At 45.5% G+C, this 27,184-nt stretch overlaps 10 protein-coding genes across 13 annotated transcripts; 5 read left to right on the forward strand and 5 right to left on the reverse strand.

Annotated features, from left to right (window-relative positions):
- Positions 1-623: 623 nt before the first annotated feature.
- LOC6613788 (pre-mRNA-splicing factor RBM22) lies at positions 624-2,049 on the reverse strand. The gene has a single exon (XM_002038221.2). The coding sequence runs from the start codon at positions 1,935-1,937 to the stop codon at positions 681-683; it is 1,257 nt and encodes a 418-aa protein (XP_002038257.1). The 5' UTR covers positions 1,938-2,049; the 3' UTR covers positions 624-680.
- A 1,206-nt stretch (positions 2,050-3,255) lies between these two features.
- On the forward strand, positions 3,256-7,078 carry LOC116801602 (ATP-dependent RNA helicase abstrakt). Its single transcript, XM_032722191.1, has 3 exons — positions 3,256-5,218; positions 5,289-5,517; positions 6,945-7,078. The coding sequence occupies exon 1, from the start codon at positions 3,333-3,335 to the stop codon at positions 5,190-5,192; it is 1,860 nt and encodes a 619-aa protein (XP_032578082.1). The 5' UTR covers positions 3,256-3,332; the 3' UTR covers positions 5,193-5,218; positions 5,289-5,517; positions 6,945-7,078.
- Positions 6,967-11,451, forward strand: LOC6613789 (gelsolin). 2 transcript variants are annotated; one of them, XM_032722188.1, is made up of 7 exons: positions 6,967-7,196; positions 8,079-8,271; positions 8,658-8,732; positions 8,920-9,115; positions 9,169-10,874; positions 10,938-11,063; positions 11,234-11,451. In XM_032722188.1, the coding sequence occupies exons 1-7, from the start codon at positions 7,156-7,158 to the stop codon at positions 11,291-11,293; spliced, it is 2,397 nt and encodes a 798-aa protein (XP_032578079.1). In that variant the 5' UTR covers positions 6,967-7,155; the 3' UTR covers positions 11,294-11,451. The 2 variants fall into 2 exon arrangements, with proteins under 2 accessions (XP_032578079.1, XP_032578081.1); XM_032722190.1 differs by lacking the exon at positions 6,967-7,196 and adding an exon at positions 7,244-7,332.
- A 77-nt stretch (positions 11,452-11,528) lies between these two features.
- Positions 11,529-13,140, reverse strand: LOC6613790 (serine protease snake). Of its 2 annotated transcripts, XM_002038223.2 has the most exons (5): positions 12,685-13,140; positions 12,505-12,620; positions 12,325-12,434; positions 12,095-12,259; positions 11,529-12,038 (listed from the first exon to the last, which is right to left on the reverse strand). In XM_002038223.2, the coding sequence occupies exons 1-5, from the start codon at positions 13,037-13,039 to the stop codon at positions 11,609-11,611; spliced, it is 1,176 nt and encodes a 391-aa protein (XP_002038259.1). In that variant the 5' UTR covers positions 13,040-13,140; the 3' UTR covers positions 11,529-11,608. The 2 variants fall into 2 exon arrangements, with proteins under 2 accessions (XP_002038259.1, XP_032578083.1); XM_032722192.1 differs by lacking the exon at positions 11,529-12,038 and having other exon boundaries at positions 12,091-12,259; positions 12,522-12,620; positions 12,685-13,063.
- LOC6613791 lies at positions 13,141-13,538 on the reverse strand. The gene is made up of 2 exons (XM_002038224.2): positions 13,468-13,538; positions 13,141-13,405 (listed from the first exon to the last, which is right to left on the reverse strand). The coding sequence occupies exons 1-2, from the start codon at positions 13,480-13,482 to the stop codon at positions 13,181-13,183; spliced, it is 240 nt and encodes a 79-aa protein (XP_002038260.1). The 5' UTR covers positions 13,483-13,538; the 3' UTR covers positions 13,141-13,180.
- Positions 13,539-14,174: 636 nt separating this feature from the next.
- Positions 14,175-15,979, forward strand: LOC6613792. 2 transcript variants are annotated; one of them, XM_032722932.1, is made up of 3 exons: positions 14,175-14,369; positions 14,943-15,083; positions 15,140-15,979. In XM_032722932.1, exons 2-3 carry the CDS (start codon positions 15,069-15,071, stop codon positions 15,794-15,796), a joined length of 672 nt encoding a protein of 223 aa, XP_032578823.1. In that variant the 5' UTR covers positions 14,175-14,369; positions 14,943-15,068; the 3' UTR covers positions 15,797-15,979. The 2 variants fall into 2 exon arrangements, with proteins under 2 accessions (XP_032578823.1, XP_002038261.1); XM_002038225.2 differs by having other exon boundaries at positions 14,175-15,083.
- Positions 15,980-18,077: 2,098 nt separating this feature from the next.
- Positions 18,078-19,412, forward strand: LOC6613793 (nuclear transcription factor Y subunit beta). The gene is made up of 2 exons (XM_002038226.2): positions 18,078-18,180; positions 18,244-19,412. Exons 1-2 carry the CDS (start codon positions 18,157-18,159, stop codon positions 19,291-19,293), a joined length of 1,074 nt encoding a protein of 357 aa, XP_002038262.1. The 5' UTR covers positions 18,078-18,156; the 3' UTR covers positions 19,294-19,412.
- A 423-nt stretch (positions 19,413-19,835) lies between these two features.
- Positions 19,836-21,135, reverse strand: LOC6613794. The gene is made up of 3 exons (XM_002038227.2): positions 21,027-21,135; positions 20,311-20,965; positions 19,836-20,136 (listed from the first exon to the last, which is right to left on the reverse strand). The coding sequence occupies exons 1-3, from the start codon at positions 21,039-21,041 to the stop codon at positions 19,970-19,972; spliced, it is 837 nt and encodes a 278-aa protein (XP_002038263.2). The 5' UTR covers positions 21,042-21,135; the 3' UTR covers positions 19,836-19,969.
- A 1,513-nt stretch (positions 21,136-22,648) lies between these two features.
- Positions 22,649-24,264, reverse strand: LOC6613795 (band 7 protein AGAP004871). Its single transcript, XM_002038228.2, has 3 exons — positions 23,907-24,264; positions 23,329-23,845; positions 22,649-23,273 (listed from the first exon to the last, which is right to left on the reverse strand). The coding sequence occupies exons 1-3, from the start codon at positions 24,004-24,006 to the stop codon at positions 23,009-23,011; spliced, it is 882 nt and encodes a 293-aa protein (XP_002038264.1). The 5' UTR covers positions 24,007-24,264; the 3' UTR covers positions 22,649-23,008.
- A 1,488-nt stretch (positions 24,265-25,752) lies between these two features.
- LOC6613796 lies at positions 25,753-26,752 on the forward strand. The gene is made up of 2 exons (XM_002038229.2): positions 25,753-25,859; positions 25,918-26,752. The coding sequence occupies exons 1-2, from the start codon at positions 25,845-25,847 to the stop codon at positions 26,665-26,667; spliced, it is 765 nt and encodes a 254-aa protein (XP_002038265.1). The 5' UTR covers positions 25,753-25,844; the 3' UTR covers positions 26,668-26,752.
- Positions 26,753-27,184: the final 432 nt, after the last annotated feature.

Here is a 27,184-nt window from a genome sequence, read left to right on the forward strand (position 1 = left end):
AGAAACGACTAAACTTGCGACTAGATTTTTGTGAGTAGACGCGATTTTTTCGAATTTAATCCAGTAATAATTCCAGGTACAAGCAACAACAAATACTACTCACAGAAGTGATCATTTAAAGTTAATTGTTGTAATTCGTTTTTGTATACATTATTCTAACATGCATATTTTACTTTAAGGTAAATCGGACATGTGAACCCATATATCAACTCAACTGAAAAAAAGCTGAATGGAACTGCAGGGAGGTGGGCAGTCATAATCCCAATGTTAAGTTTCCCTATAAATACTGAAGGCTGAGCTTACATATTTACATGTGTATTGGTGTACTTTTTTTAATTCTCAATAAATTGAAATGAAAAATGATTCTCTATCAAACTAAGAAAAACAATATCTCAAATTACCTCAATCACCGCACGTCTTATCAAAATACTTATTTGATCTGTCACTCATTTTCTATTGATGCCTGCCGACAAGGTGACTGTATCATTTGAATATTTAAATCTTCTGTAAGGTTATTTGGTGCTTTTTCTTACCAATTCAAATCGAAACCAAGTTTTTCCATACGGATAAATTCTATTAATATTAAGACATTTCTTGGAACTGACCACGTTAAAAAGATTGTATTTAATTTTATAAAAAGGATTTATTTAATTGGAACCATTGTAGACCACGGGGTTTTCCTACTTCTTAACAGCTCCCATTCGACTGGCGTCCTGACTTGGATAAGGTACTTGACCCGGTGGCGGAGGAATCGATATGGAGTCCAGACTGACACCCGAGGAAGAAGCGGCTGTGGAACTGGCGTTTCCGTAGGGCGCTGCATAAGTAGGCTGCCCGTACATTTGGTAAGCCGACGCCGGAACTAGATTGGATGGCAACTGATGCAGCTTCATGCCGGCGGGCATTACATTAATTTGCTCTTGGCGAAGATTGAAGTAGTCGTTAGGCTTCGCGCTTGGAGGAGGAATGCCGGCCAAGTCGAAGCGTCTGTCTGTCTTTGCAGCGGTGCCCTGCTTTGCCTGAGAGTGAGCCCACTTTATGCTCACCTTTCGGCCCTGGATCACCAGTTTGTTAAAGGTCCGCTCAGCAGCCAGCTCGGCAGCGTTTCTTTTGGTGTATTGCACAAAAGCGCACTGCTGGCGTGGCACCAGCGCAATAGATCGAATTTCGCCGAACTGGTAGAACTGATCTCGCAGCTCGGGTTCCGTGATCTCTTCGGGAAGGTTCCCCACATAGAGAGTTGTGATATTGCGGTCCTCCGGGGGCTCGAGTGTGGGAAGCGAGGCTGCACGCTTCATGATCTTCTCGGCCACTGGGTCGTTGCGTCCGTAGTACCTGTCCTTAATGTTTTGCTCACATAGCGGATCGTCCGGCTCGTTGGGCTTGTCGTGGCGGTAGGGGCACTCCTCTCCACGCTTGCACTCGCCCTTAACCCAAAAGGAGCAGATGTGCGGCCTGTTTCGTTTGTAGTAGGGCGCTGTGCGCGCAAGCTTGGACAACATCTCGTTGGCGGCGAGGGATCGACCGACAGCTCCTGCCGCCTCCGTGCCATCTCCGTCCTGCAGCTGGGCGTCTATGTTTTGGATGTAGTATTCCTTGTTAACGTCGCTCTGTGGCATATTGTCAGCCACTTTGAGCGCCGCATCTCGTACTTGAATGGGCAATCCGTACTCCAGGTCCAGCAGGCAGGTCTGACACACGTTCTTCAGGCGCGCACACGTTTGGCATATCTCAGTCTTTTTGAAGCGCATACGAGCACCAGGACACCATCGAAATATTGTGAATGGACGCGTGCATATCTTGCATTCCTTGCCGAATCGCTCTTTAATCATCCGCACGTACGGATTGTCGCCAAGGCAAGTTTGGCACAGAATCGGGAATTCCGCATCCTCCCAGTTCTGCCGGTTATAGGTGTTAGTCGTTTTTGACATAGACATAGCAGCGGCAGTTTTGTACCAGCACTTCAAATCCTGTCTAAATCTAGACAATGCTCATTCGTTTTTTACTTGTCGAAAATGGTGTTGTGTGGCTAGTGATATACTAATATCGATAAGTTGAGCCAGAAGCTGACAGTTAGTTCAAAGTCAGCAATCGATATAATTTATTTAAATTAATAGCATATTCACACTGCTTAGAATATGTACCTATACCCAAATGCACACATAAATATATTGCATCCGACTGATCCGAAACCGATCTATACGATATTTGGTCGCCGTTTTTCTCCAACAAAGGAATTGGACGAAGTCGAAATACAGGTTTCGTTGAGAGCGTACTTTTCGGCGCTATCCCTAAGCGTTTTACAGAAATGTTCCTGAAACACTTTTAATAGTACGCATATGTACATATAAAATATTTCTGGGCAAGTTTCACAAATGATTAATAAGTAAAAGCATTTCCAATGAATATATAAAAAAAATATTTACAAACTAGATATTAGAAAAAAGACAAAATGTTAAGAATACTTTGTGCGGCAATGTTTTAAGATGTGCAGACTGTGCAGATAATGAGGCATGCTCCAGTAATCGTTTTTTTTTTTCGAATTCGATTTGGGCAAAATCTTTCGATTTTGTATTCAGGTGATCTGATTTATCGTATTGCTAACAGAATTTTTCGTTTTTTGCTGCTTAACAACTGACTTATTGTTTTTGTCAAAATCAAACAACGTGAAAAAATGCCTTTTTTATATTTTATAATTGCTTATATTGAAGCCAGGAGAAGACCGAAACTGCTGTTTGCATGCAAAAGTAAACAGATGTTTAAGCTCTTTCCCAGACAGTAGAGCTGGCATCTTTTTCATAGTTTTTATTCCGTTGTTCGCAGTTACGTATTCACTGCACTTTGACCACAGAAGCAATTAAATTAAATATCATTATGTCACTTTTGGCATGCCTTAAATAAGAAAATGAACTCTTTTTATATTTTCTAAGTATACTTACCTGCCTGTTACGTTTCACCAACAGTATGGAAACCTTCGTGCTAGGCTTTGCATTTGCACGTTGTTTGATACTGAAAAAATAAATAAGACAGTTGTTAAGCAGGAAGAAACGAAACATTCCGATAGCAAATCGATAACAATTCTGCGAAAACTAGAGCACCTGAAAACAAAATCGAAAGATTTTTTTGTCAAATTGAACAAAAATTACGATTACTAAAGCTTCATGCCATGAATAAAGCATAAGCGAGAAGCTGTTAGTGGAATCACTGTATAATAACTGCAATCGATACCTAATAGAATGTAGTATTTTTTCGGGTTCGCCTAATTTAAACGGCGTACGGTGGCCTTTTGTTGTAGTCAAAATAGATCCAAACAGAAATATAGATCGAATGGTATGGCGCAGGTAAAGCGGTATCGGAGGTCGTCTAAGTCCTCGGAGGAAGGCAACCCGGACAACGAGGAGTACGTGCCATACGTACCGGTGAAGGAGCGAAAGAAGCAGCACATGATAAAGCTGGGCAGGATCGTGCAACTGGTCTCGGAAACGGCACAGCCAAAGTCCTCAAGCGAGAATGAGAATGAAGACGACTCGCAGGGCGCGCACGATGTCGAGACCTGGGGGCGCAAGTACAACATTAGTCTGCTGGACCAGCACACAGAACTTAAGAAAATTGCGGAGGCCAAAAAGTTGAGTGCCGTCGAAAAGCAGCTGCGAGAGGAGGAAAAGATTATGGAGAGTATAGCTCAGCAGAAGGCCCTTATGGGCGTGGCAGAGTTGGCAAAGGGGATTCAGTACGAGCAGCCTATTAAAACAGCTTGGCAACCGCCGCGTTACATTCGGGAAATGTCGGAGGAAGAGCGCGAGGCCGTGCGCCACGAGTTGAGGATCCTAGTGGAGGGAGAATCCCCAAGCCCGCCAATTCGCAGCTTCCGGGAAATGAAGTTCCCCAAAGGTATACTTAACGGCTTAGCGGCCAAAGGCATTAAGACCCCGACCCCAATCCAAGTGCAAGGTCTGCCCACTGTACTAGCCGGCCGCGACCTAATTGGTATAGCATTCACTGGGTCTGGAAAAACGCTTGTCTTCGTGCTGCCAGTCGTCATGTTTGCCCTGGAACAGGAGTATAGCCTGCCATTTGAGCGTAACGAGGGCCCTTACGGCCTGATCATTTGCCCGTCCCGCGAGCTGGCCAAGCAAACACACGAGATAATTCAACACTACAGCAAGCACCTTCAGGCATGCGGAATGCCTGAGATTCGATCCTGCCTGGCTATGGGTGGGTTGCCAGTCAGCGAGGCCCTTGACGTCATCTCACGCGGCGTCCATATCGTGGTGGCGACACCAGGTCGTCTAATGGATATGCTGGACAAGAAGATCCTTACACTGGACATGTGCCGGTATCTGTGCATGGACGAGGCTGACCGCATGATTGACATGGGATTTGAAGAGGACGTTCGTACGATATTCTCCTTCTTCAAAGGCCAGCGACAGACACTTTTATTCTCTGCCACCATGCCAAAAAAAATCCAGAACTTTGCACGATCAGCTCTCGTGAAGCCTGTCACAATTAATGTGGGTCGCGCAGGTGCTGCGTCAATGAACGTCACCCAACAGGTTGAGTACGTTAAGCAAGAGGCAAAGGTGGTATATTTGCTGGACTGCCTACAGAAGACCGCGCCGCCCGTGCTTATTTTTGCGGAGAAGAAGCAGGATGTAGACTGCATACATGAGTATCTGCTGCTGAAAGGCGTGGAGGCGGTGGCAATTCACGGCGGAAAGGATCAGGAAGAACGATCGCGTGCAGTCGATGCTTACCGCGTGGGCAAAAAAGATGTGCTGGTGGCCACCGACGTGGCCTCGAAGGGCCTGGACTTCCCCAACGTGCAACACGTTATTAACTACGACATGCCGGACGATATTGAAAACTATGTGCATCGTATTGGCCGCACAGGTCGTTCCAACACTAAGGGATTGGCTACCACGCTGATAAACAAGACTACCGAGCAGTCGGTCCTGCTCGACCTGAAGCACCTGCTAATCGAGGGCAAGCAAGAGGTCCCGGACTTCTTGGACGAACTGGCACCTGAGACCGAACACCAGCACCTGGACCTGGGTGACTCGCATGGCTGCACCTACTGTGGTGGTCTGGGCCATCGCATCACGGAGTGCCCAAAACTTGAGGCTGTTCAGAACAAGCAAGCTTCGAACATAGGACGTCGCGACTACCTATCCAACACCGCTGCGGATTACTAAACCACTACAACCACCCAATTAAAATAGTAATAAATAGATTAGTATACATACATACTTTTCTGGGAATTTTTAAATTTGTTTTCACTCTGTTTTAAGTTCGGTTTGTTGCTTATCGCACGAAGCTTTGCTTATCAATCGTCCCAGCAACCCCAGAGAGGAGAGCGAGCGCGTTTCGGGCTTAAGAAAAATATTATAAAAGCAAAGACGAGCTTTGGATTTCGTTTAGTGTCTGGGACAGAGCTCTGCCCGCTTGTCGTTCGGAGCGCTTTTATTCAACCATCGCACCGGGATCGTGTGAAATTGCGCAGATCGTATAGACTTCCAAGTAAGTGTGCCCCAAAAATGAAATGGTGTTTTATCAGCAATATGTAATAGCATCGCCCTATATAGGATACTGTAGTATAAAGTGAAATTCAGGCTAGCCTAAATGAATTCAATTGAAGGCTGATTATATAGACAAAAACAACTTTCAAAGCTATTATTTTGCTGAGTTCATTTCGTTAAATTGGTCGTTGATTTGTCTTATCTACTGTATTGAAAACAATCATCGGAACTGAGGTCGATTCTATATTAGATAAGCCACTAGCTGTTTACCAAACTGTGGGTTTTTTTTTCAAAAATACATTCATAACACTGCGTAAGATGATCAAATTAAATTGATGGTACCTACAAAATTTGGTTCACTTATCTCCCTTAAATTATCCCCAACTTCATTGGAATTTTGATTGGATTTGGATCATTGGATACGCATTTTAAAGCTTAAATATTACTCATGAGTACGTCTTTAAGGGTTCGCTGCCCAAGAATCCGTTTGTATGATGATGGCACTGAAAAATGGGTAACTGCCTTGATCCACCCAATCCAATCTGGTCCAACTTATGGCCAGATTCGGAGTATTATTCCGAACATGTCTTGGCCCATCACTGCCATTGCAAATAGGTCTCATTTCGGAGCACCATTTATGACGTACTCCTGACTGGCTCCCAAGTCTTTATAAATTGGATCTGATGTGCTAGCCGACGTCTTTAGACCACAATATGGCTTGGGGTTATAACCTATGCATATATAACGTGTGGTAGGTGCTATTATTCATATTCAAAACTCGTTCAGATTTTGTACTGCTTTCGGAACAAGTGTGTTCTGGTAGTACGTGCAGCATAATCTTCCTAAATGGGAAACCTCCATAATTCAGAATTCAGAAATCTTGTATGATTCCATAACCATGCTGAGTTCTCAATAAAAATTTCTTTTTTTGGCTGTGACCCAGTTGCAAGGAAGGGCTAAGTGGGCTTGCCGCTTGACGAAAGCAATCGTGACATCATACGCGGGTGAAACTAATTAACTGAATGAATATGCGATTACACGCGTGCGGCACCTTTATTGCTCGCCTTAACCTTATGCTCTGATCAAACATCGCACTCGAGATACAAACATGATATCATGCAAGAGAGGAGGAGCTGGTGAGCAGAACAACTTTTCGGGAAATATTAAGTATCGATACGGACTACATTTAGCATTCCACAACTCACATTTAACGAATCCATCAGGAAGTATAGCTTAAACGAGTTTGGGGAAGCTCTTATTGTTGAAGCCAATTATCATTATTTAAAGACGTTGTTTACTGGGTGGCTGTATATCACATACGCGCACTTGTTGGCGGTCAAACATCAGTGCGCACATCGGTCGGCGAAACGTTCGAAAATACTAACATCTTTGCTTCTCTTATTGACCTGATGATTCTCTTACTTGCAGTTCCCACACTCTCTGCTTAAATCTGGAGGAGCAACTGCCTCTGTTTGAACTGGAAACAAGCGCTGCGACAAAAACAAAGGCCAATACAAAAGACCGCATACCCAAACACAGCGGGCGCATACGCCATTTGCGACTCACACATACTTATCGCAACAATAAACAAAGCTCCTCGGAACCCTCGGTCGTCGACCAGAGAAGAGGCAGACTCGAAATGGATGCCTCCGGCGCCGCCAGCATGGCAGTCCTCTCCAGGTAATGCAAGCGAGCAGTTCGCTGTCCAGAAAGCTCTGGGGTGATAAATACTCAGTTTCCTGAATTTTAACAAAACTTTAGCCATCGTACGCGACATCGCTCACTCCAATTCGAGAAAACAGCCGGTTCAAATAGAGTAAGTGCGTCAAAGTGGCTGCGGTGTGATTCAACACCCGACTTTTGTGTTCAGTTCTAGGTTTCGCCAGGTTTGGCCCATGTGACAGTTGTGGTGCGCCTAGTTTGTGGCCTTTTATGGTCGTGACTCACATAGAAACAGTCGGCTGTTCTATTTAGGTGTATCTAGTTTAATTGCGCTGAGAGAGAGCACAATTCCATGTCTCGAACACCCTGCAGGTCAGAGTATCAGTTGGAGTTGCGCCTAATTGTGACTAGAAGTGTTGTAAGCCATGTCCGCCCATCGTCCTTTATTCCCTGAAACCTTTTTTATCCAAAAGAAAAGACGCTTTCGTTTAGCAGACGAAATCTTTTGAAAATGTTCTGAACAACCACCAAGTTATTTGAGTACTTTCTGGTTCAAAAAATATAGTTTACTAATACTAAAGATTATAAATATACTGTGAACTATCAAACAAAACACATGTTTAATATCAAATTTTGTGATACATTTGGATAGATTAAAAACTGATAAACTATTTTGCGTAGAAACGGACGTGGCTATAACAACTCGCGTGGTGATACTGATCAAGAGTATATAGACCCTCATAAATTTCTGCCTGAAATCCATATACCTTTTAGAGATGGATACAAAGGGAATGTATATATTTTTTAGAGTAGTTTTGTTATCTTTGGTCTTACTCAACAACAACAAATTGTGTGCAATCAATCAAGCTGCCATAATAGCTTTTTGCTTTTCCCTTTCAGCCTGCTCGTGATCTTGGCCCTCTCGTCCAGTCTGTGCTCAGCCGGCACCCTCAACGCCCGTCCTGCGTTCCCCGTACAATCCGGCCAAATTCAGCCTAGCGGCCAGAACAGCAAGCAGACAGCCAGACGCGTGATGCATCCCTCCTTCGCCAACGCCGGCCGTACTCCCGGCCTGGAAATCTGGCGCATCGAGGTGAGTCAGATTTTGGGATTCAGTTATTTTCTTGCCGGGTAGGGAAAATAGAATACATAAGCGTAAGTAAGCAAATAAGTGTGCTGACATCGCTGGAATATGCAGTGGCGCCCAGAAGTCGTAAAGGGCACGAAGGCGGAGGGATGGCGCACGCTAGCGCCACATTTGCTTCTATTCTGGAACTCGGGCAGTGTGGCGGCCATGTGTTTATAAATATACATACATAGTGTATCTCTCCCGAGAATATATATGGAAATTGTTTGTATACATTGGACGTCTGTTCCTCCTTTTTTTGTTAATTAACTCGAAAACCGGTCAAATTTATTAGGTTCGAGATGCGATGCCTTTGTGTACAATCAGGTAATCGTTTCTTTATCTCTTTTCAGAATTTTGAGCCCGTTACATATCCCAAAAATAACTACGGCAAATTTTACACTGGGGACTCGTTTATCGTTCTTAATGTAAGTATGTATTTGAATTGTAAAAGTTGTAATTAAACGCATGGAGTGGACTGCTTGGTAAGCAACTTGAAGGTTTTAATCTTGTCATAGTCATGTGGAAAGCCATCTATGCTTAGTAATAAACTTTTAATTGTTGTACAATACCTCACATAAACCTTTCCAAAATCGAATTAATGTGTTCATTTAGACAATTGAAAACAAGAAAGACAAAAAACTGTCCTGGGACGTGCACTTCTGGCTGGGATCGGAGACCTCGACCGATGAGGCCGGAGCTGCAGCTATTCTCACCGTCCAATTGGATGACTTGTTGAATGGTGGCCCTGTTCAACATCGCGAGGTGCAGGACCACGAGTCCCAGCTGTTTCTGAGCTATTTCAAAAACGGTAGAACTAGTCAAATCCATTTGGACGCTTCATTAAACTGAACATTATTGTAGGTATTCGCTATGAACAGGGCGGCGTCGGAACTGGCTTCAAGCATGTGGAGACAAACGCCCAAGGAGAGAAACGACTATTCCAGGTCAAGGGCAAGCGTAACGTGCGCGTCCGACAGGTGAATCTTTCCGTGTCGTCGATGAACACGGGCGATTGCTTCATTTTGGATGCTGGCAGCGAAATATATGTCTACGTAGGCTCCAAGGCCAAGCGCGTTGAGAAGCTGAAGGCTATCAGCGCTGCGAACCAGATCAGGGACCAGGATCATAACGGACGAGCCCGTGTTCAGATTATCGACGACTTCAGCACTGATGCCGACAAGCAGCACTTCTTCGACGTGCTGGGATCGGGTTCTGCTGACCAGGTGCCCGATGAGTCAACTGCCGACGAAGATAGTGCGTTCGAGAGGACGGATGCCGCAGCGGTTTCTCTCTACAAGGTCAGCGACGCCAGCGGCAAGCTGAAGGTGGACATCATTGGACAAAAACCACTCACTCAGGCTATGCTCGACACTCGCGAGTGCTTTATCTTGGATACAGGATCTGGCATTTTTGTGTGGGTCGGAAAGGGCGCCACTCAGAAGGAAAAGACGGACGCCATGGCCAAGGCGCAGGAGTTCCTACGCACCAAGAAGTACCCGGCCTGGACCCAAATCCACCGCATTGTAGAGGGCTCCGAGTCCGCACCATTTAAGCAGTACTTTGACACCTGGCGTGATGCCGGAATGGCCCATAGTCGCCTTATTCGCTCGGCTCTGGGTATTGGCTCCGATGAATTGTTAAATGAGGACGAAATCGACTCCGTTGTGACTCAGCTAAAGAAGAGCGGTGGTCGCGCCTTTGGCTTCATGCCGGATCACGGTCAGAACGGTATAGAAATCATCACACAGTACGTTGCAAAGCCTGGTTCCGATGAGATCGTGGTCAGCACCGTTCCCTTCGATGAGAAACTGCCTCTTTTGGGATTTGCCTCTTATGTGCTCACTTACAACTACGAGGCTAACAACGGGGACACTGGTTCCGTAACCTATGTGTGGCATGGAGTAAATGCCTCTGCTGCCGCCAAGAAACGTGCCTTTGAGGAGGGTCTACTAGGCTCCAAGGATGGTCTTCTTGTGCAGACCAATCAGGGCCACGAGCCGCGCCACTTCTACAAGATATTTAAGGGAAAGTTATTAACATCCTTTACTGCACTTCCGGTGACGGCGCAGCTCTTCCGCATTCGCGGCACCGTTGAAAGCGATGTTCATGCTAGTGAGGTGGCCGCCGACAGCTCATCTTTGGCCTCAAGTGATGCCTTCGCCCTTCTTTCGGGAAAGTCCCACAAAATCTACATTTGGAATGGCTTGGGCGTATCTGCCTTCGAAAAACAAGCAGCGGTAGATCGCTTTTCCGACTACTGGGATGACGTTGAGCTCGAGCAGGTGGAGGAGGGCGCCGAGCCAGATGAGTTCTGGGAGGAATTAAACGGCGAAGGCCAGTACGACCGCAGCTTGGGTGACGATGGAGCTCCACTGCTGGAGTCGCGCCTTTTCCACTGTCTTCTGAGCTCTGGTGGACTTTTGAAGGTTGAGGAAGTGGCTCAATACGAGCAAGAGGACTTGGACTCGGACGACATAATGCTACTGGATGCTGGCGACGAGATCTACCTTTGGGTTGGCTATGACGTGTCTGAGGAGGAAAATGCGAAGCTTCTGGACATTGCAAAGGTTTTCTCGTTTCACACCATCTCTTTTTATAACGTCTAATTTACGTTCTTTCTTGGTTTCCAGCTTTACATTCATTTAGAGCCTACCGCCCGCTCCTTCGACACGGTGAGCATCATCCGCGTCCCCCAGGGCAAGGAACCAAGGGTTTTCAAACGCATGTTCCCCAACTGGGACGATAATTATTGGCAGGTACGTGACCCAAACCAGGCCTAGAGCTTGTCTTCCTTAAACTGATTGTACATGTTCAGTAAGTTGACTACTAATGCTGATGGCCTATTGTATGGCTTTTAGTTGTAAAGTCGCTACACAAAAGATTTATGTAATTTCTAAGGATCTTTAACCCTTTTCTTGGTCCGCAGAACCAGCCCAGCTATGAAGACATGAAGCAACTTGTTATTGATGCCAACAATGAAGTCTAAATCCATGATTCAATTCTCAGCAAAATTAACCAAAAATATGTTTGTTTTTTGTTGTTTGCCTTTCTAACGCCTATGTATATCTAATGTAACTTAAAAATAAATTTCAATATAGCCACTGTTAGGCACATTTGTGTGATGTGTGTAACAGTGTATTTAAATTTTTCCTGTGAAAATAATTGTTGCTGGATTGGTCCACTGTAACGTATACATGGATGCCATAGGAATAATCGAAATATAAATGGAAAGAATATACCATTTCTTTTAATTATTGGCTTAAATTTCATCAACATCGTACAATCCTGGTGTAGGCATCTGTCAGGCCCAAACAGTAAGTTCGATCCAGTCCAAGAAGGAAGACACTCTGGTGTACACTGATGGGTAACTACTGCGACAGAAGACGCCGTATGAGGTGATGCCGATTAGGTGATAGTGTATTCTCTGCCGTCGGCGCCGACCCGGCAAATTCAGTTGCAGGGGTCCCCCGGAGTCTCCCTGGCAAGTGTCTCTGTTGAGAATGTAGTCCTGTGCGCAGATCTGGCTTTCCAGAACTCCACTGGGAGTTTCGGCAAGAGGCGGCAGCTCGGCGTTGCACTCAGCGTTCGGCACTACGGTCAGGTTAAGATTTGTGAGGCGGTTCGTCATGGGCTTGGCGAAGCTTGTGGCGCCGTACCCCATGGCGAAGGCTATCGTCGTGGGCAGCTCTGGGAATACCCACAGGCGGACAGGTCTGACGTATTCCGTCAGTCTTAGAGAATCGTGTTAGCAATCAGCGGTCGCACTTCTGTCTTGTTGGGTACTTACTCCACTTCCTTCTCCAGCTTAAGTAGGGCTATGTCGTCATAGTACATCTCTTTCTTGTAATTTGGGTGCGCGAACACTTGCTCAATCCGAAGCAGCTGGCCCTCCACCGACCGCCTCTCGGCGACCAGGTCGCGGTCCCCGATGCGCACCCACTTGGGGGCCGTCCTGAGAGGAAAATTAGAGTCATGGGACTGGGGGACTGGGGGTCAGGAACTAACTGGCATGCTCACTCGTATATGGATGTACAGTGGGCTGCGGTAAGCACGAATCTCTCGCTTATCAAGCTGCCGCCACATTTGTAGTCGACTCGCCCTCTGTCCGACTCGAAGCCCACGGCAGCCTACGAAAGCAGATTCGAGGGGCTTGGGTTAGTTCCTCAGTAGAGGCTTATCAGCTACCAAGTTTCGTACCATATGTGGGTACTCACCGGGCCTGGCCAGGACCCGACCATCGAAGTCTGCGTCGTTGGCATCTTCAGCCACTGCGGTGTCATTGGGAAATATGCGCTCCACATATTCGGAGTATTCTTGGTGATAAACTCAGACAATGACTCACGAACCCTCAAAAGGTCGAACACTCGAATTACTTACTTTGCTCGCAGAGGCGGCGTTGCTTGTTTTCCTTCTTTTTGAAGCCCCCGGGGGGCGGCGGAAAGGGCTGGCCAGGCCTCGGCGGCGGGGGGTGTTGCCTGGGCTTGGGCTTGGGCTGGGTCGGGCCCTCCACCCGATCAAACTGAAAGTCTGTTATGTGAAACCACATCTCCTCGGGCCTGCCTGGTGCCGCGTCTAACTCCGGAAAGACTATGTCGCGGTCCACGGGAGAGCGGATCGTGTCGTCTCTCGAGGGGCGCATTCGCCCTTCTGGGGGCAGGCGCTGGTTGTGAGTGTGGCTCAGGCACCAGAGCCCCATAAATGATATCAGACACACGGACAGATTGCGAAGCATCGTGGGGCTCTGCGAACGCGGCGAGTGTCTAGAGCAGACTAAAACTTCTGCGGATCGGTGGTTAATCCCAAATCGCACGCAGCTCTGTCTTATCAGCGGGCTTAACAATCACAAATATAAACGATTTATTTTCGACGAGCATTAAATGACAATTCCAAGGCTTGCTGGGTTTACGATATTGGCCGTCAGTGGCTGGTGAACCTTAGTGGTGCCGCCAATTCTTTCGTACTGCGCAATAATTGCCCGCTGAATGTTAGCCAAATCCTGGTCATCTTTGTAGCGCAGCACGGATACCGTGGGAGCATTGTCTGGGGAGGCAGCGGGAGCTGATAGAGCCACGGCCACCAGGACGAGCAGGATTAACAACTGTGTGGACAGCGATGGGAGCCATTAGGATCAGTTCCAGTCATCAATTTGAGCATACTTACGTTGAGTATCTTCATTTTGTCTAAAAATCAAAAACGGACTAAGCCTCGCGCCTTGGCAGACACCTCTTTTATACATAAACTAAACAATCAATACGTGCACTTAGAGAAAAAAACTGGGAAGAGGCAAACTAATATTTTAATTCTTGAAAATCAATGTGTGCCGATGCACAAAAATGTTTTTATTTAACTTTTTATATTGTCTCAAAACCCAATTTAAATATGACTCAGATGATATGCATGCGATATCATTACCAAGCGAGTGGAAAATGTAATGTTTTCGTGTGGTTAAATGTTATGTTTTTATATTGCAGTGTATAACATGCTTACATAATTAAAAACCTGATGGGATCCACTATAAAAGCGTTCAATAATTTGGCAAAATATTAAGTTTAAACATGTATTCTCGTTAGGTGTGAATTTGTGATAATTTGATTTGATGAACTTGAAACATGTATATATATGTATATATGTATATATACATATACAGTGATCATTCAATGTAGCGAATCCTTTAATTCGCATGAGAAATATTCTTAAAATAAACTATAAAATGTTAAATTTAAAAATGCTAAAAGGATGCAACTTATTCTTCTTAGTTCGGATAATGTTCTGTTTTCGTTTAAAAATCGATTTGCTCTTCCTCTTAGAGTTCACTGTGTTCTCTGTTGGATGCAAAACAAGTTTTTAAGTTATTTTATTAAAAACAGCAAGCATCTGCTGATACTTAAAAAAAATAACTCGCTTTCAGTTAAATTGCCGCCGGACTGCTTTTGTATGATACCGTTGTGAATACCAGTGGCTCACTTATAATGCCTTAAAAATTGTTGAGCAAATACGCGAATTTAGTTCAGTAATTCATCAACTTTTTACTAATAAACTGTAACCAAAAGGCAGCGGAAATGGTAAAAGGATAACAAAATAGTCGGGAAGAAATGAAAGTATAAGTCGTGAAGTGCACATTTCTATACCCTATACCCATTAAATGACAAATACTACAATTAAGTGTCAGATCATTTTACAAATAACATTCGAATAAAGAATATAAAATATTATAAATGTGTTCAGATTCCGTTGAAAATTATCATAACCAAGAACACAAGGAGAACATTTTAATGCTTTGAAATACGATATCCAACACTAACCCCTCTAAAAGCTTATTGTTATAATTTGTAGTGTTATTTCTTCCTTATTTGCTCTATAATATGCAATGCATATGGGTTGAATATGGGTTAAAATATAGATTTAGGTTGTTTAAGAAATGAATTTGGAGCACGGCTAACATTTCTGCGTGCAAGCCAACAAATTTCGAAAACAGATGGCCTCTTACGCAAAATGCACTCGGTGTTGGGATAGTTCATAGTTCCGCCAAGTAAGTCAGCCTGGGGCCAGGTGTTTGGGGAATCAAATGGGCCTACGTCTCCCTAATTTGAATTGATTTGCATATTCTCCAACTTACAAATGATTGCTTGCATCAGAAAAGCCACTGCACCAGTTACATATAAAAGCGTCGACTAAATGCACTCTTTGGCAAAGGAAACCCATCTGCCGAACTGCCCGCACAAAAAGTCTATCTAACCCACACGTAGATACAAGTGTTCACGATGCGCACCTTTCTAGTAAGAACACAGAGCATATTTGATTCGCACTTTTGGTAACCATAGAACCGTTTCAGATTCTGAGCCTCCTGGCTCTGGCCCGAGGGCAGTACGATTACACTCCAGTATCGTATGCCGGAAACGGTCACGGAGGACTGATCGGCGCGCCCAGCACTGGAGCAGGACAGCTTTCTGAGGCTGTAGCACCCGCCAGCGAGCTCACCAAGGAGTTCTTCAGCTACAGTGCTCCGGAGCACGAGTTTGATGACCACTCCAACGAGCAGATCGCTCACTTGCTGAAGAAGAACCTGCGTGTGTTGTTTATCAAGGGCCCCGATAACAAGGGACTGGAGCAGGCGGCGCTCCAGCTGGCCACCTCCGCGTCCGCCGACCGCACCGCCATTTACGTGCTCAACAAGCAGGCGGACGTTGGCGAGTGGATCACCAACCTGAATACTATCCGTAACAACAACAGCCGCAAGCCCGAGGTTCACTTTGTGAAGTATCGCACGCAGAGCGACGCGGAGAACGCCCAGCGTACTATCCAAGCCCAGTACGCCTTGCTGCCGGGAGTTTCCACCAACTACAACGGTGGATCCTCGGTCCCCGTCTTGGACTTTGCGTCTAAGGTCATTTCAAGTGGAACTGACGACGGGAATGCGGTCGTCCGCAAAGTAAGCCAAAACGCACCGTCGACAAGCCCGTACTTGCCACCTTCTCGCGAGAAGTATTAGTTCAAACGCAAAATATTCAGTATAAGGTGTCATATTATAATGTTTCAATGTCGTGTAATCGGGAAAGGTTAGCCATGACTATATGCAATCGTCGTGCCACCGCGACCACAATATGTACAGGAATTAAGGAAAATATTTTATTCCTATAATAATAATTTGTTCTTAACTGCTTTATTTAAGAAACATACTGGCATTTTTAATTCTGGGCATGCTTAGAAAAGGCCATAAAATTGAACTTACTTATGGTATTTAATACACTGCTGTTTGGAGTGTATAACAAAAACAAGAGAGAATGACTATCAGATACCCTTAACTCAGCTCGTGGAAATGCGAACGCGAAATTCGTGGGATGTCGATATTGGGGAATAAAATGAGAAAATATTAAAACATTTTTCAAAAGTGTGGGTGTGACCGGTTCGGCTGCTTTAGGGCGTTGGAGTGGGCGTGGTAAAATTTGCAAATCGATAGAAATTTACAAGACTAATAAAAATGTGAAGAAATGGCAACACATTTATTAAAAGCGTGGACCTTGCAGTTTTGTGATGTTTGTGGGCGTTAGTGGGAGTAGCAACATGGGTCAACAAACTTATCTCTAGAATCTGTATGCTGAATCTCAACCTTCTAGCTTTTATAGTTCCTGAGATCTCGACGTTCATACGGACAGACGGACATGGCTATTGATCCTGATCGAAAATGTATACTTAACGCTTGTTAAATACTTCCCAACGCGTCTAGTATACCCTTTTAATCTACTAGTAACGGGTATAATAAAAGAGAATGCTCAGCTCGTGGAAATGCGATCGCGAAATTTAATCATTTTTCTGGGATATCGATAATATTGGTGAATAAAATGAGAAAAAAATTAAAAATATTTTAAAAGTGTGGGCGTTGTAAATAAATGTAAATAACACATTTGTTTAGCTTTTTATGTTTTTTGCACCCACTTTAACGCTGACAAACCGGCCAAAAAATATTGGGATTTCTCGTTCGCACTCCCTCTAGCTAAGTAACGGGTAGCCGAGTAGTCGAGGAACTCGACCATCATTTCGTCAATTTAAAACTGCATGATTAGGAAGTTGGGACTAGTATATTGATACCCGTTACTTGTAGAGTAAAATATTATACTATATTCGTTGAAAAGTATGTAACAGGCAAATGGAGGCGCTTCCGACTTTATAGGTATATATATTCTTGGTCTGGATCAATAGCCCAGTCGATCTGGTCATGTCCAGCTGTCAAGAACTATAAGAGCTAGAAGGTTGAGATTCAGCATACAGATTCTAGATACATAAAGGCAGCGCAAATTTGTTGATGCACGTTGTCACGCCCACTCTAACGCAAACAAACCGCTCAAAACTGCCACGCCAAAATTTTTGAAAAATGTTGGGATATTTTTTCATAATTTTATTAGTTGTATATTTCTATCGCCCTAAAGCCGCCAAACCGGTCATGCCCACACTTCTGAACAATTTTTAAATTGTTTCTCATTTTATTCCCCAATATCTATCGATATTCCAGAGAAATTATGAATTTGAGTAACGGGTATCGGATAGTCGGGAATTCGACTTTAGCATTCTCTCTTGTTTTGATTTGTCTTTTGAATGTTTTAAATTAGTAGCCGGTTATAGCGGCCACAGCTAAAGCTAAAGATGTAAAAGCGCAAAAGCGATTTCTGTGCCCATTAATTCCAATTACCATTGCCCAAGTCCAGAAAAATTGAACTAGCAAGTACAAGCACTACTCATAAAACTATCGTTAGCATGATCCCTGGTTGAATTCGAGCCATGAAGTGCTCTATTTGTGAAGAGTTGAACATAAAGGTCTTTGAGCTAATTGGATTTTCTGCATTTTTGAAAAGACTTGTTTAATAACAAATTCATTTATACAACATCTGCGACAAAGCGAATTTTAAATGCAGATCGTTTCCCACAATTTCGGTCGTGAATGTGTATAAATGGGTTTCCGTCCATAAAACATACTTTCTTCATATTATCCCAGTTTTGTCAATCGAACCGCTTCACCTATTAATATTTTGCATATAAATATATTCGGCGTTGACAATGGGGATCTCAATCGATTATTTAAATTTGAACGCAGCGTAGGTCGCCAAGTTAGATAAGATCCCGGACTGTGCGGGCAGTGCATCTGCGCACACGGATCTGTGATTTGGCAACCGCCAATGTGAAACGTTACATATTCGAAGTTGTGAAGTCTATAATAGATTCAAACGCTTTATGGTAGTGCCTAATAATTTCTTCTTTCTTTGGGAAAACGATGCCAGGCTGGACAGATATAAAAACATAGCAATGGGAAAGCAGGGCATCAGTCGACCCTAGCCGCTCAGACAGTCCAAAGTGAAAATGAAGCAGATCGTGGTTCTAATGGTAAGCAACTGGTCCATGTGCGATCCCCGCAACCACTAACACTTAATTTGGTCGGTCTTGCAGTGCCTGGTGGCCCTCACAGCAGCAGCTCCCCAGGGATACAAGTACCAACCTCAGCTGCCAGCCCTTCCCATTGGCAATCTTCGTCCTCAGACCCCCATTTCGTCAAGTGGAATATACGCAGGTGGCGCCGTCCCATCCTTCCCCCAGGTCGGTGTTCAGCCCGCGATCGGTGTCCAGGCTCAGCAGCCAGCCATTCAAGCCGTGCAGACCGTCGTTGCCGCTCCTGCTCCCGCTCCGGCTCCCGTTCCGTTGTCAATCTCTCTCCCAAAGCAGACTTTCCTTACTGCTCCGCCCCAGCAAAACCTGATCAGCACTGTGCAGCAGCAGCCTCAGCAGATCGTGTACCAGCAGCAGCCGCAGCAAGCCCTGCAGACCCAGTTCGTCCAGCGCCCCGCTATCGTTACCAAGGACATTTACATCCACTCTGCCCCCGAGGAGAATGAGGAACTGCGACAGGACGAGCCACTGCTGGAGAATGTGCCCATCCGCAAGAACTACCGGATCGTCTTCATCAAAGCGCCGTCCCAGAATCTGAAATATACCGCCGCGGCCCTGAAGCGAGCCCAGTCAAGCAACGAGGAGAAGACCGTCATCTACGTGCTCTCCAAAAAACCCGATCTCACTGAGATCCAGCAGCAGCTGCAGGTTACCCAGTCTGAGGCCAAGGTTCAAAAGCCAGAGGTCTACTTCATTAAGTACAAGACCCAGGAAGAAGCCCAGCGCGCCCAGCAGGAGATCCAGGCCCAGTACGACGCCTTGGGAGGCGCCACTCACATCTCGGACGAGGGAGTGGCTCCCATCGCCAGCGTTTCGAGTGGCTCCCTTAACCTGGGCAGCTTTGCGCCCCAGCACTCGCAGGCTGGCCAAACCATCATCCAGTCTCAGGCGCCAACCATTCTCCAGCCACAGGGTCAGCCCATTGTTCAGCTGCAGTCCATTAACCAGGGGGTCCAGGGTGTCCAGCAGCAGAGCTCCTTTGTGCAGCAGACCACCTCTTCGTTCGCTCCCTCGCTGCCATCAAGGAAGTATGTGCCGGCAAAGACTTTCTAATAAGTTGCACGAATCCCACGCACTCATTCTTTTATATCAACCATAATACTGTAGTCAATTTTAATTTATTTTTAATGCAAAAGTCAAAAGTCGAAAGAAATATAAAAAATTTAAATCGAACCCCAAAAAGCCTTCTGTTTCGCGTACTCGTTTTTAAGTTGAATCCTTTTACTATTTAAGATAGGTTTTGCTTTTGAATTTTGAATTCATCTTTCCCCCCGTATTATGCATCGCCTGAGTTTGTTGTTTTTTACGACAACTCTTTTTATTTTTATTAAACAATATGTTTCAGTGGGCCAAGAGTTGGACTATGAAAGCGACTTCTTTCTCGCAATAAAGATTGGACCATCTCTTTTAGCATTAAGCCAACAGCCCTAATAATCAAGTTTTCGTGTGGCTTAATCGTTGTTATGTAAGCCAAATCACATGCTAATTTATGCGACCGGTTTCCGGCTTGGATGGCTGTCATTGGACTAATGGATGTGGTAACATGGTCCATAGAAATCTATTTTGTTACTTTGAAGTATTGAAACTCGATTTCATATTTGAATATGGCGCAGAGTCGCTTTCTATCCTAAGGCGGAGCTCAAAATATGAACTTTATTTAACTAAATGTGTAAATGTACAAGAGTTCAAGTCTTAAAATTACGACAGTTCTTCTGCCTTGGAGTTGTACCTAAGCACGCAGATTGGTTGGCAAGTAGCTGTTTGGCAAGGAGCCGGCAAACTGTCCGGATGCGACTCCGCTGTTGCGCTGGTTGTCCAGGACGCCAATCACGGATGTAACGGGGGCGACTCCCTCGTCAGAAACCTGTGATGTGCCGCCAAGCTGGTCATATTGAGCTAAAAGAAGACCGGAAAGAGGTAAGAAAAGTAGTTGAAAATCGGGTAATAAAATAAAATAATAAAATAAAAGATGCCAAGCCAGAAGAAGAAGCTTGCAAAACAAAACATTTGAGGTCTGTTGCATACTGATGAGATGTGTCATATCATCTGGCTGATGCGGGTGTTGCTCACCTTGGATGGTACGTTGCGCATGCGCAGCTTCCTCCTGGGTCTTGTACTTGATGAAGAAGACCTCTGGCTTGCTGGGCTGCTTAGGCGCGATTTCCTCGATGGCCGTCTGGAGATCCAGTGGGTCCGGCTTCTTGGTCAGCACGTAGATGATGGTCTTCTCCTCCACAGGAGCCTGCTTGATGCGCAACGCCGCCTTCGAGACACTGGGCGTCGGCGCCTTGATGAAAACGATGCGATAATGCTTGCGCGGGGGCGCGGGCGGGAGAACAGGCTGAGGATAGCGGTCCTCGGGCTCTTCTGCTGGTGGCACATGGACGTAGATGTCCTTGGAGACGAGGTGCTGCTGCTGAGGCTGATGTGCCTGGGGCAGCGCATTGTACGCCAAATTTGCGCCGAACTGCGTCGCCTGCTGTTGGTAAGTGGAAGCCTGGCTTTGCTTTGAGTAGGAGGCGAGCCCCTCTCCTCCGGTCAGGACCTGCTGCAACTTCGGAGCCTGGAGCGCCTGCTGAAGGATCGTCTGCTCCGCAAAGGTGGCAAACTGCGGAATGGAAGGCAGCTGCAGTTGACCAGCCTGCGCCGACGATTGAAGCTGTTGCTGGGCCTGGTAGTTGTATCCTTGCGGAATGCCGGCTGCAAGTCCTAGGAGGCACGGCACCTAGAAAACGAAGTCGTTACTATTGGTGCTCGGACAGCTCGGCACACACTAGAGGGCTTACAATGAAGAAATGCATTTCCGATTGAGTTGAAGACACCGGTCCCTTGGCAATCAAAATTCAACTAAATGCTAATCACTAGCCGCCCAGACTTTTATGCCGCTGACTCGAAAATGTCGCTACGAAAAAGTTCAAATGAAACTGAAACCACAAACGCTTCGCTTAAGCCGCACGAAAACTCGCTTGCGTTTTCATACAACCTTGAGGTAGCGGTAACTTTTTGGGAACTCACCCAAAACCCTAAAGCTCTCGAGCTTCCACTTCGGTTAGGGCCAAGTCGAAAGCGTCGTCTATCTGGAAGTCTTGAGCGATGGACACACACAGATGTGGAGATTACTTTGGCGCACATCCATTTCTCTGGCTTGTGAGGTGATCATGATATGGATATTTGCGGCTGCTGATGGCCGGTCATAATTGACGAACGAATCTCTGCAACGCGAAATCTCGAATCGCAACTTGCATTGATCACACAATAGTCTCATTTAAAATGGCGTCTACCTGGAGAGCTTTCGCTTTTTCACTATGTCTTAATGAATTTCAGAAATTTCTTTGGTTTCCGATGACCCAATTATTAAGACTTCGGATCATTGGACGGGAGTGAAATTGTAATTGGTCCATGGTGGCACAATTTGATCTGTGGTATAATATGTATTTTCCGTAGTACAGCATACAGCATTCAGCTTACGAAAAAGACAAGTCCTACTGCTTTAATCAATGTCCACCGCAGCCATAAACATGGGTCATAATTGGTGGCCCCGTTGGGCCAGGTGAGTGGTGCTGACGATTTGATATATGACTGGATGGAGATTTATCACAACACAAATGGCAGTGCGGGCCAAGATGAAGCACAATCGCTTCAAATTGCCGTGTGGCGTGCGTTTCTTTCCGATCCGTTACGAGTGCGCAAATACTGCGGCATCACACTTATGACCGACATATTATGCAAGCCACCCGTTCACACGAGCTGTGGGGGCGTAACAATCAGCGAATTGTGGCCATCGGCAACTCCTGGCGCTTTTCTCCGACCTAATCTTGCAGACAAAAGATAAGAGCGTCTTGGCCCACGGAGTTACGCAATGCTATCAACACTGAGTCCGCGGCTTTTGGCGCACTCTTTGGATACGCCGCAGAAATGTACTTCGTTTACAGCTCTTCCCTGTTCATGTTTCAAACTTCATTAATTTTTATTTCGTGGCGCTTCGTGTGTTGGCTATTAACATGGTCAAGGCTTATGGCGCCTACATTAGGATTGAATTAAATAATTAAAATATAGAAATACCAAAGCCCATCAATAATAAGTTGGCACAGGTCATCCGCAGAAAATGATTGCTGATTACTTAATATTGTCGGACATCCAGTCGAGTGATTTTCTGTAAGCCCAGGTAAAATTACATTGAATAATTTTGCACACTTATATTATTGATTTTAAATTTGAATTCCTTTTCAACCGCACGATCTGACTGGTTTTGTGTTATTAGATTGAAAATCAGTACTAATTGCAAGTCCAAAAGCTCATATTAGACTCGAAAAAAGTTTTTTCTGGCAGTTGGTTCAGACATCGAATGAAATAGCTTTCTTTGACGAAAGCTTTCGAAATTTTTCTAACTGACAGCAGTGAAGTCCCGGGGCAAATATTGAACATTATGTATTTGGTCTTTTTTAAATTAAATATATAAACAACAAATAGAAAGTACAACGACAGTGAAGTCGCATGGCAAGTGGAATCTTTTGAGTTTATGGCTAGTAACTTGCAAAGCTATGCCTTCAGTTGAATACAAATACACTCTGACCTAAAAATTGTAGAAAATATTGATTGAGCTTACTGTATGGTGGTAATATGTCCCTCATATATGGTGTTAAACGATTTCGAAACTGTGTGTGCAGAGGAAATATTTCGGATTAGGTTCCCTTCAGATAAACAGAATTCGATATAATTAAATTTAATAGAGAAGTCATTATATGGGACCCACATAAAGAACTCAATCCTACTTCATCAGGTTCCTCACAATGTCTACAGGAAAAGGAAAGACGTAGGACCTGGTGTTATCATTGCAGATGGAGTTCAGTGTTTGCAGGTACCGTAGCTGCAGGGCTATGGGGTTGGTCTCCATTATGTCGGCAGCCTCCTTCAGAGCAGTTACCGCATCTCGCTCCCCCTGCGCCGCGGCCACCTTGGCCTTGGCCTCCCGCATCGCCTCCTGTTCCACAGCCAGGGCGCGCTTCAGTTGATCAGGCATGAAGATCTCCTTGCTGCCGAATATAGCATAACGCACTATTGATCCGTTGTGAGGAAAAAAGTACTTACATCTCGACCCGTTCCACGCGTATGCCCCAGGGCTCTGTGGAGTTGTACAGTATTCCCTCTATTTGGTTGGAGAGGTACTCCTTCGACGAGAGCAAATCCATTAGCTTGTGGGTGCCGGCCACGTTTCGCAGCGTGGTCATTGCTAGCTTCTCGGTTGCCTCCTCCGGATCGCATACCTGCAGCATAGCGTCGAAGGGGCTCTTGATGCTGTAGTACACCACACCGTCGATGCTGATCGTCACCATGTCACGAGTGAGGATTTCCTGTCTATGTAGGTCAAATGACCTGGTGCGTATGTCCACGACAGCGATGTCATCAATGCAGGGCACGAGAAAGATGACGCCTGGCCCCCGCGGGGGCTTAGGGCGCAGGCGACCCAGGCGCAGGATTACCGCCCGCTCGTACTCGGACATTACCCTGAGGCAGCAGAATAGGGACCACGGCAGGGTAAGGACTATGAGAATAATGGACAGCAAAAACAACGTTTTCTCCGCACACGTTGGTGGAACATTCTCACCTATGAAATCGCAAATAAATGTAGTTTCTCGGAATATATTAGCTTTTATGGGGGGATTTACTTGTTGTTACATTTCGCTGCGGTAACATTGATTCATCGTGCAACATGTTTACCGAGGAGCTCTGAGCAAGCAAGACAGTGGTCGTCGGATTATTGTCCATTACATTAGATTTAGAAGATCGTGTAAGGTGACAGTGTATTCCACTACGACTTAGATAACAAAACTCAAATAAAGTTTGGAAAAAAGCATTATAGGTAGTAGATGTGTAAAAAGAATCCTTTTGGGTTTTAATGGGTAAGCAGAGGCTTAAATGTTGTTGTTGCTTATCTAGCGCAGCACATATTTCCAAAAAAACCCAGAGAATACGCTGTAGTCTAGTTTCTCGACTATCCGATACCTGCTACTTAAGTTTTTTTACTTTTCTTTGTCGGCTTGTGCTTTTCTGCAAAAAAGAGAAGTAGATTCTTACACAAATCAGAAGAAATAAAATTTGTTGACTCGACAACATTTAGCGGTTTGTTAGTTAGAGTGAAAATATTAAAATAAATAAAATTAAAACTTTCATAAAAATAACCAAAATATTCATCTACTATGCATTTACTTCTGTTCAATCTGCCGACCTAATTTCAACGTTCTAGCTTTTATAGTTACCGAGCTATCGGCATTAAAATCATTTTAATAAATGTTATATTTTTTACGTATTTATCGGGAATTTAACTGAGCTGCACGATGAGCCCGAGTAGATAAGATCTTAATTGAATGCTTACTCTGTGCAAAATGTGCACTTCTCTTCCAAAAAAACACCTTTCTCAGACGCTGCTCCAATGAAGAGATTAGCGGCCCTAATCAATAGTGTATTTCCCAGAACTTGTTGGACTGAATACGAACACTCGTCTACGGTTTTCGCAAGAGCCCGCGGTGTTCAGCGGTTAAAGTACAAAGCTCTTGCACCAGACCGACTCCGAAATCGATGTTGGCATCGGCTGAAATGCGTAAATGAAGACTGAACATGACACGATCATTAGGGTACCTCGAAAACTGAGGGTCTGCGGTGCCGGCTGTTTCAGCTTATTACACCAACGGCAAGTGTTCGTGGGGCACATCTCATCTCCTTAGCACGGAGAAGACCTAGAAATCACTGCAGAAATGTGAACAAAACGCTTTGAAGTCATAATCAAAGGGCTATTTATTTCCAAGAAAGTTGGGGCTGACCGCTAGACATGATAAATGAACTTCGTTGCAGCCGGTGAGGAAACGATCGGTTTGAACAACCGGGCAAATATTACGCTCTGCGGACCATTAATTAAGCTTGACAACTCGCATCTCCGGAGCATCAGTGGTGCGGAGTGGAGGTTGGGAAGTGAACTTCTTTCGGCACGGGGCTGGGACACAAATGTCTTCTCCGTAGCTAGGACTTGGGATTACGATTACTCGACGCGGGGGAGCACTACGATTGCCAGCTCCAGGCGCTTGTGCAATTACATTTTTAATACCACTTAATCGACGCACTGGGCAGCGGTGGTCATTCGCCAAACGCTTCGACTCGCTCCGTAATGACCGCATCGGGGAGTCGGTGGACCGGAGTATCGGGGCTTAAGCGCCACAACAAAGACTCTGCTGGGGGAACCACGCTAATTGGCCATGTATTGCCAGCAACTACAAGCAAGTCTCGCCATTTAATGAGGGCTCGAAGGTGAATGGCGAAGAAGAGCAGAAGACGACGCGAACTAAAACAAATACAATGAACATGCAACAAATGGAGGCTGCGAGCTCTTTTTGGCAGCTTTCATGCGGACCATGACTCTTTTCGGGGCTCTGCAACGGATTTGTGGAACTTCACCTATTAACTTTCGAGTGGCAGCGGCGAAGCTGGAATTGTGAGCTATGTATAAAAGCAGCTCGAGCGGACAAGAAGTCATACAGTTAACGATCAACCACTAAAGAAGTCAAACCTTTAGTCCTCCCTATCCCACTCTACCAGCTCAACCAAGCCTAGAAATGCGTGGATTCATTGTAAGGCGGACGCAGGACTAATTACGTACCGGACTAATCCTTTTATTTTGCGCATTAGGTCCTATGCCTCTGCTCCGTGGCTCTAGCCGCACCCCAGGGCTACAACTACAACCCGGGCCCGTCCGGCTTCGGCGGCATCAGCACCACCACCGGCGGAGGCTCCTTCTTCCAGGGCGCCGTCCAGGCGGCCCCCGTGCAGCCGCAGGCCGTCTACCAGCAGCCGGCCGCACAGACTCACCACCACCAGCAGCAGCATGTGCAGCAGGTGCAGCAGCAGCAGGCCATCGTCTCCAAGCGCTTCTTCATCCACTCCGCCCCGGAGGAGGCTGAGGATTACAAGGAACGCCACATCACCGTCGGCGTGCCCAAGCGCAACTACAACGTGGTGTTCATCAAGTCGCCGCAGCGCAACAACAGGAAGACCATCAAGATCAGCCCCGCCGCCAACGAGGAGAAGACCGTCATCTACGTGCTGAGCAAAAAGGGCGAGAGCGACTTGAACGCCGAGGTAGTGGAGCAGGCCAGCTCCACCAGCAAGCCGGAGGTCTTCTTCATCAAGTACAAGACCAACGAAGAGGCCGCCCACGCCCAGCAGCAGATCCAAGCCCAGTACGACGCTCTGGGCGGCAGTAGCCAGCTGACCGACGAGGGAGTGGCCCCCGTCACCTCCGTGATTGGAGCGCTGGGCGGCAGTGACGGTCACATCGACGCCGGATCCGCTGTGGGCGCCACAGGAGCCGGTCAGATCGTCTCCACCGGCGCTGTCGGATCGCACACGGGCAATGCATACCTGCCACCCAATTTCTAACTTTGAGCTTGGTTCCCAAGACGAAGCATTGAGTCCTCTGTTACAAGTGTTGTTATTAATAAATTACGTTGATGTTGAATTTAAACGCTTGCCGGCATTCTTTTTTAGCAATATTCGTTTTCACTATTCTTCAATTCGCAATTTCACTTCGTATCCAATATTAACTCTCTAAATTACGCCACCAATGTGATTTGCACAATGTAAAATTAAGATACTATTTTGTAGTTGACTGTTAGGAGGAGAAATTTGTTAAGCTTACATGTCGGAATCGCTTTTAAATTGTTTAAATCAGACAGTCATTTGTTTAGATGTTTACTTAATTAAGTCTGCAATAAATACATTGCTTAAAATAATTTGAAAATGGAGGCATCTGTTGACAATCTACATATGTATGTATCTTACAGAGATAAAGATTAGACTTATCAATTAAAGTCTTTCAAACCTAATGTTATATAGTAAAAGTATAGTAAAAGGGTATACTGTATTCGTTAAAAAGTATGTAACTGGAAAAGGAAAC

The sequence above is a fragment of the Drosophila sechellia genome, chromosome 3R (genome assembly GCF_004382195.2).
Source record: "Drosophila sechellia strain sech25 chromosome 3R, ASM438219v1, whole genome shotgun sequence".
In the NCBI taxonomy this organism is placed as follows: Eukaryota; Metazoa; Arthropoda; class Insecta; order Diptera; family Drosophilidae; genus Drosophila; species Drosophila sechellia.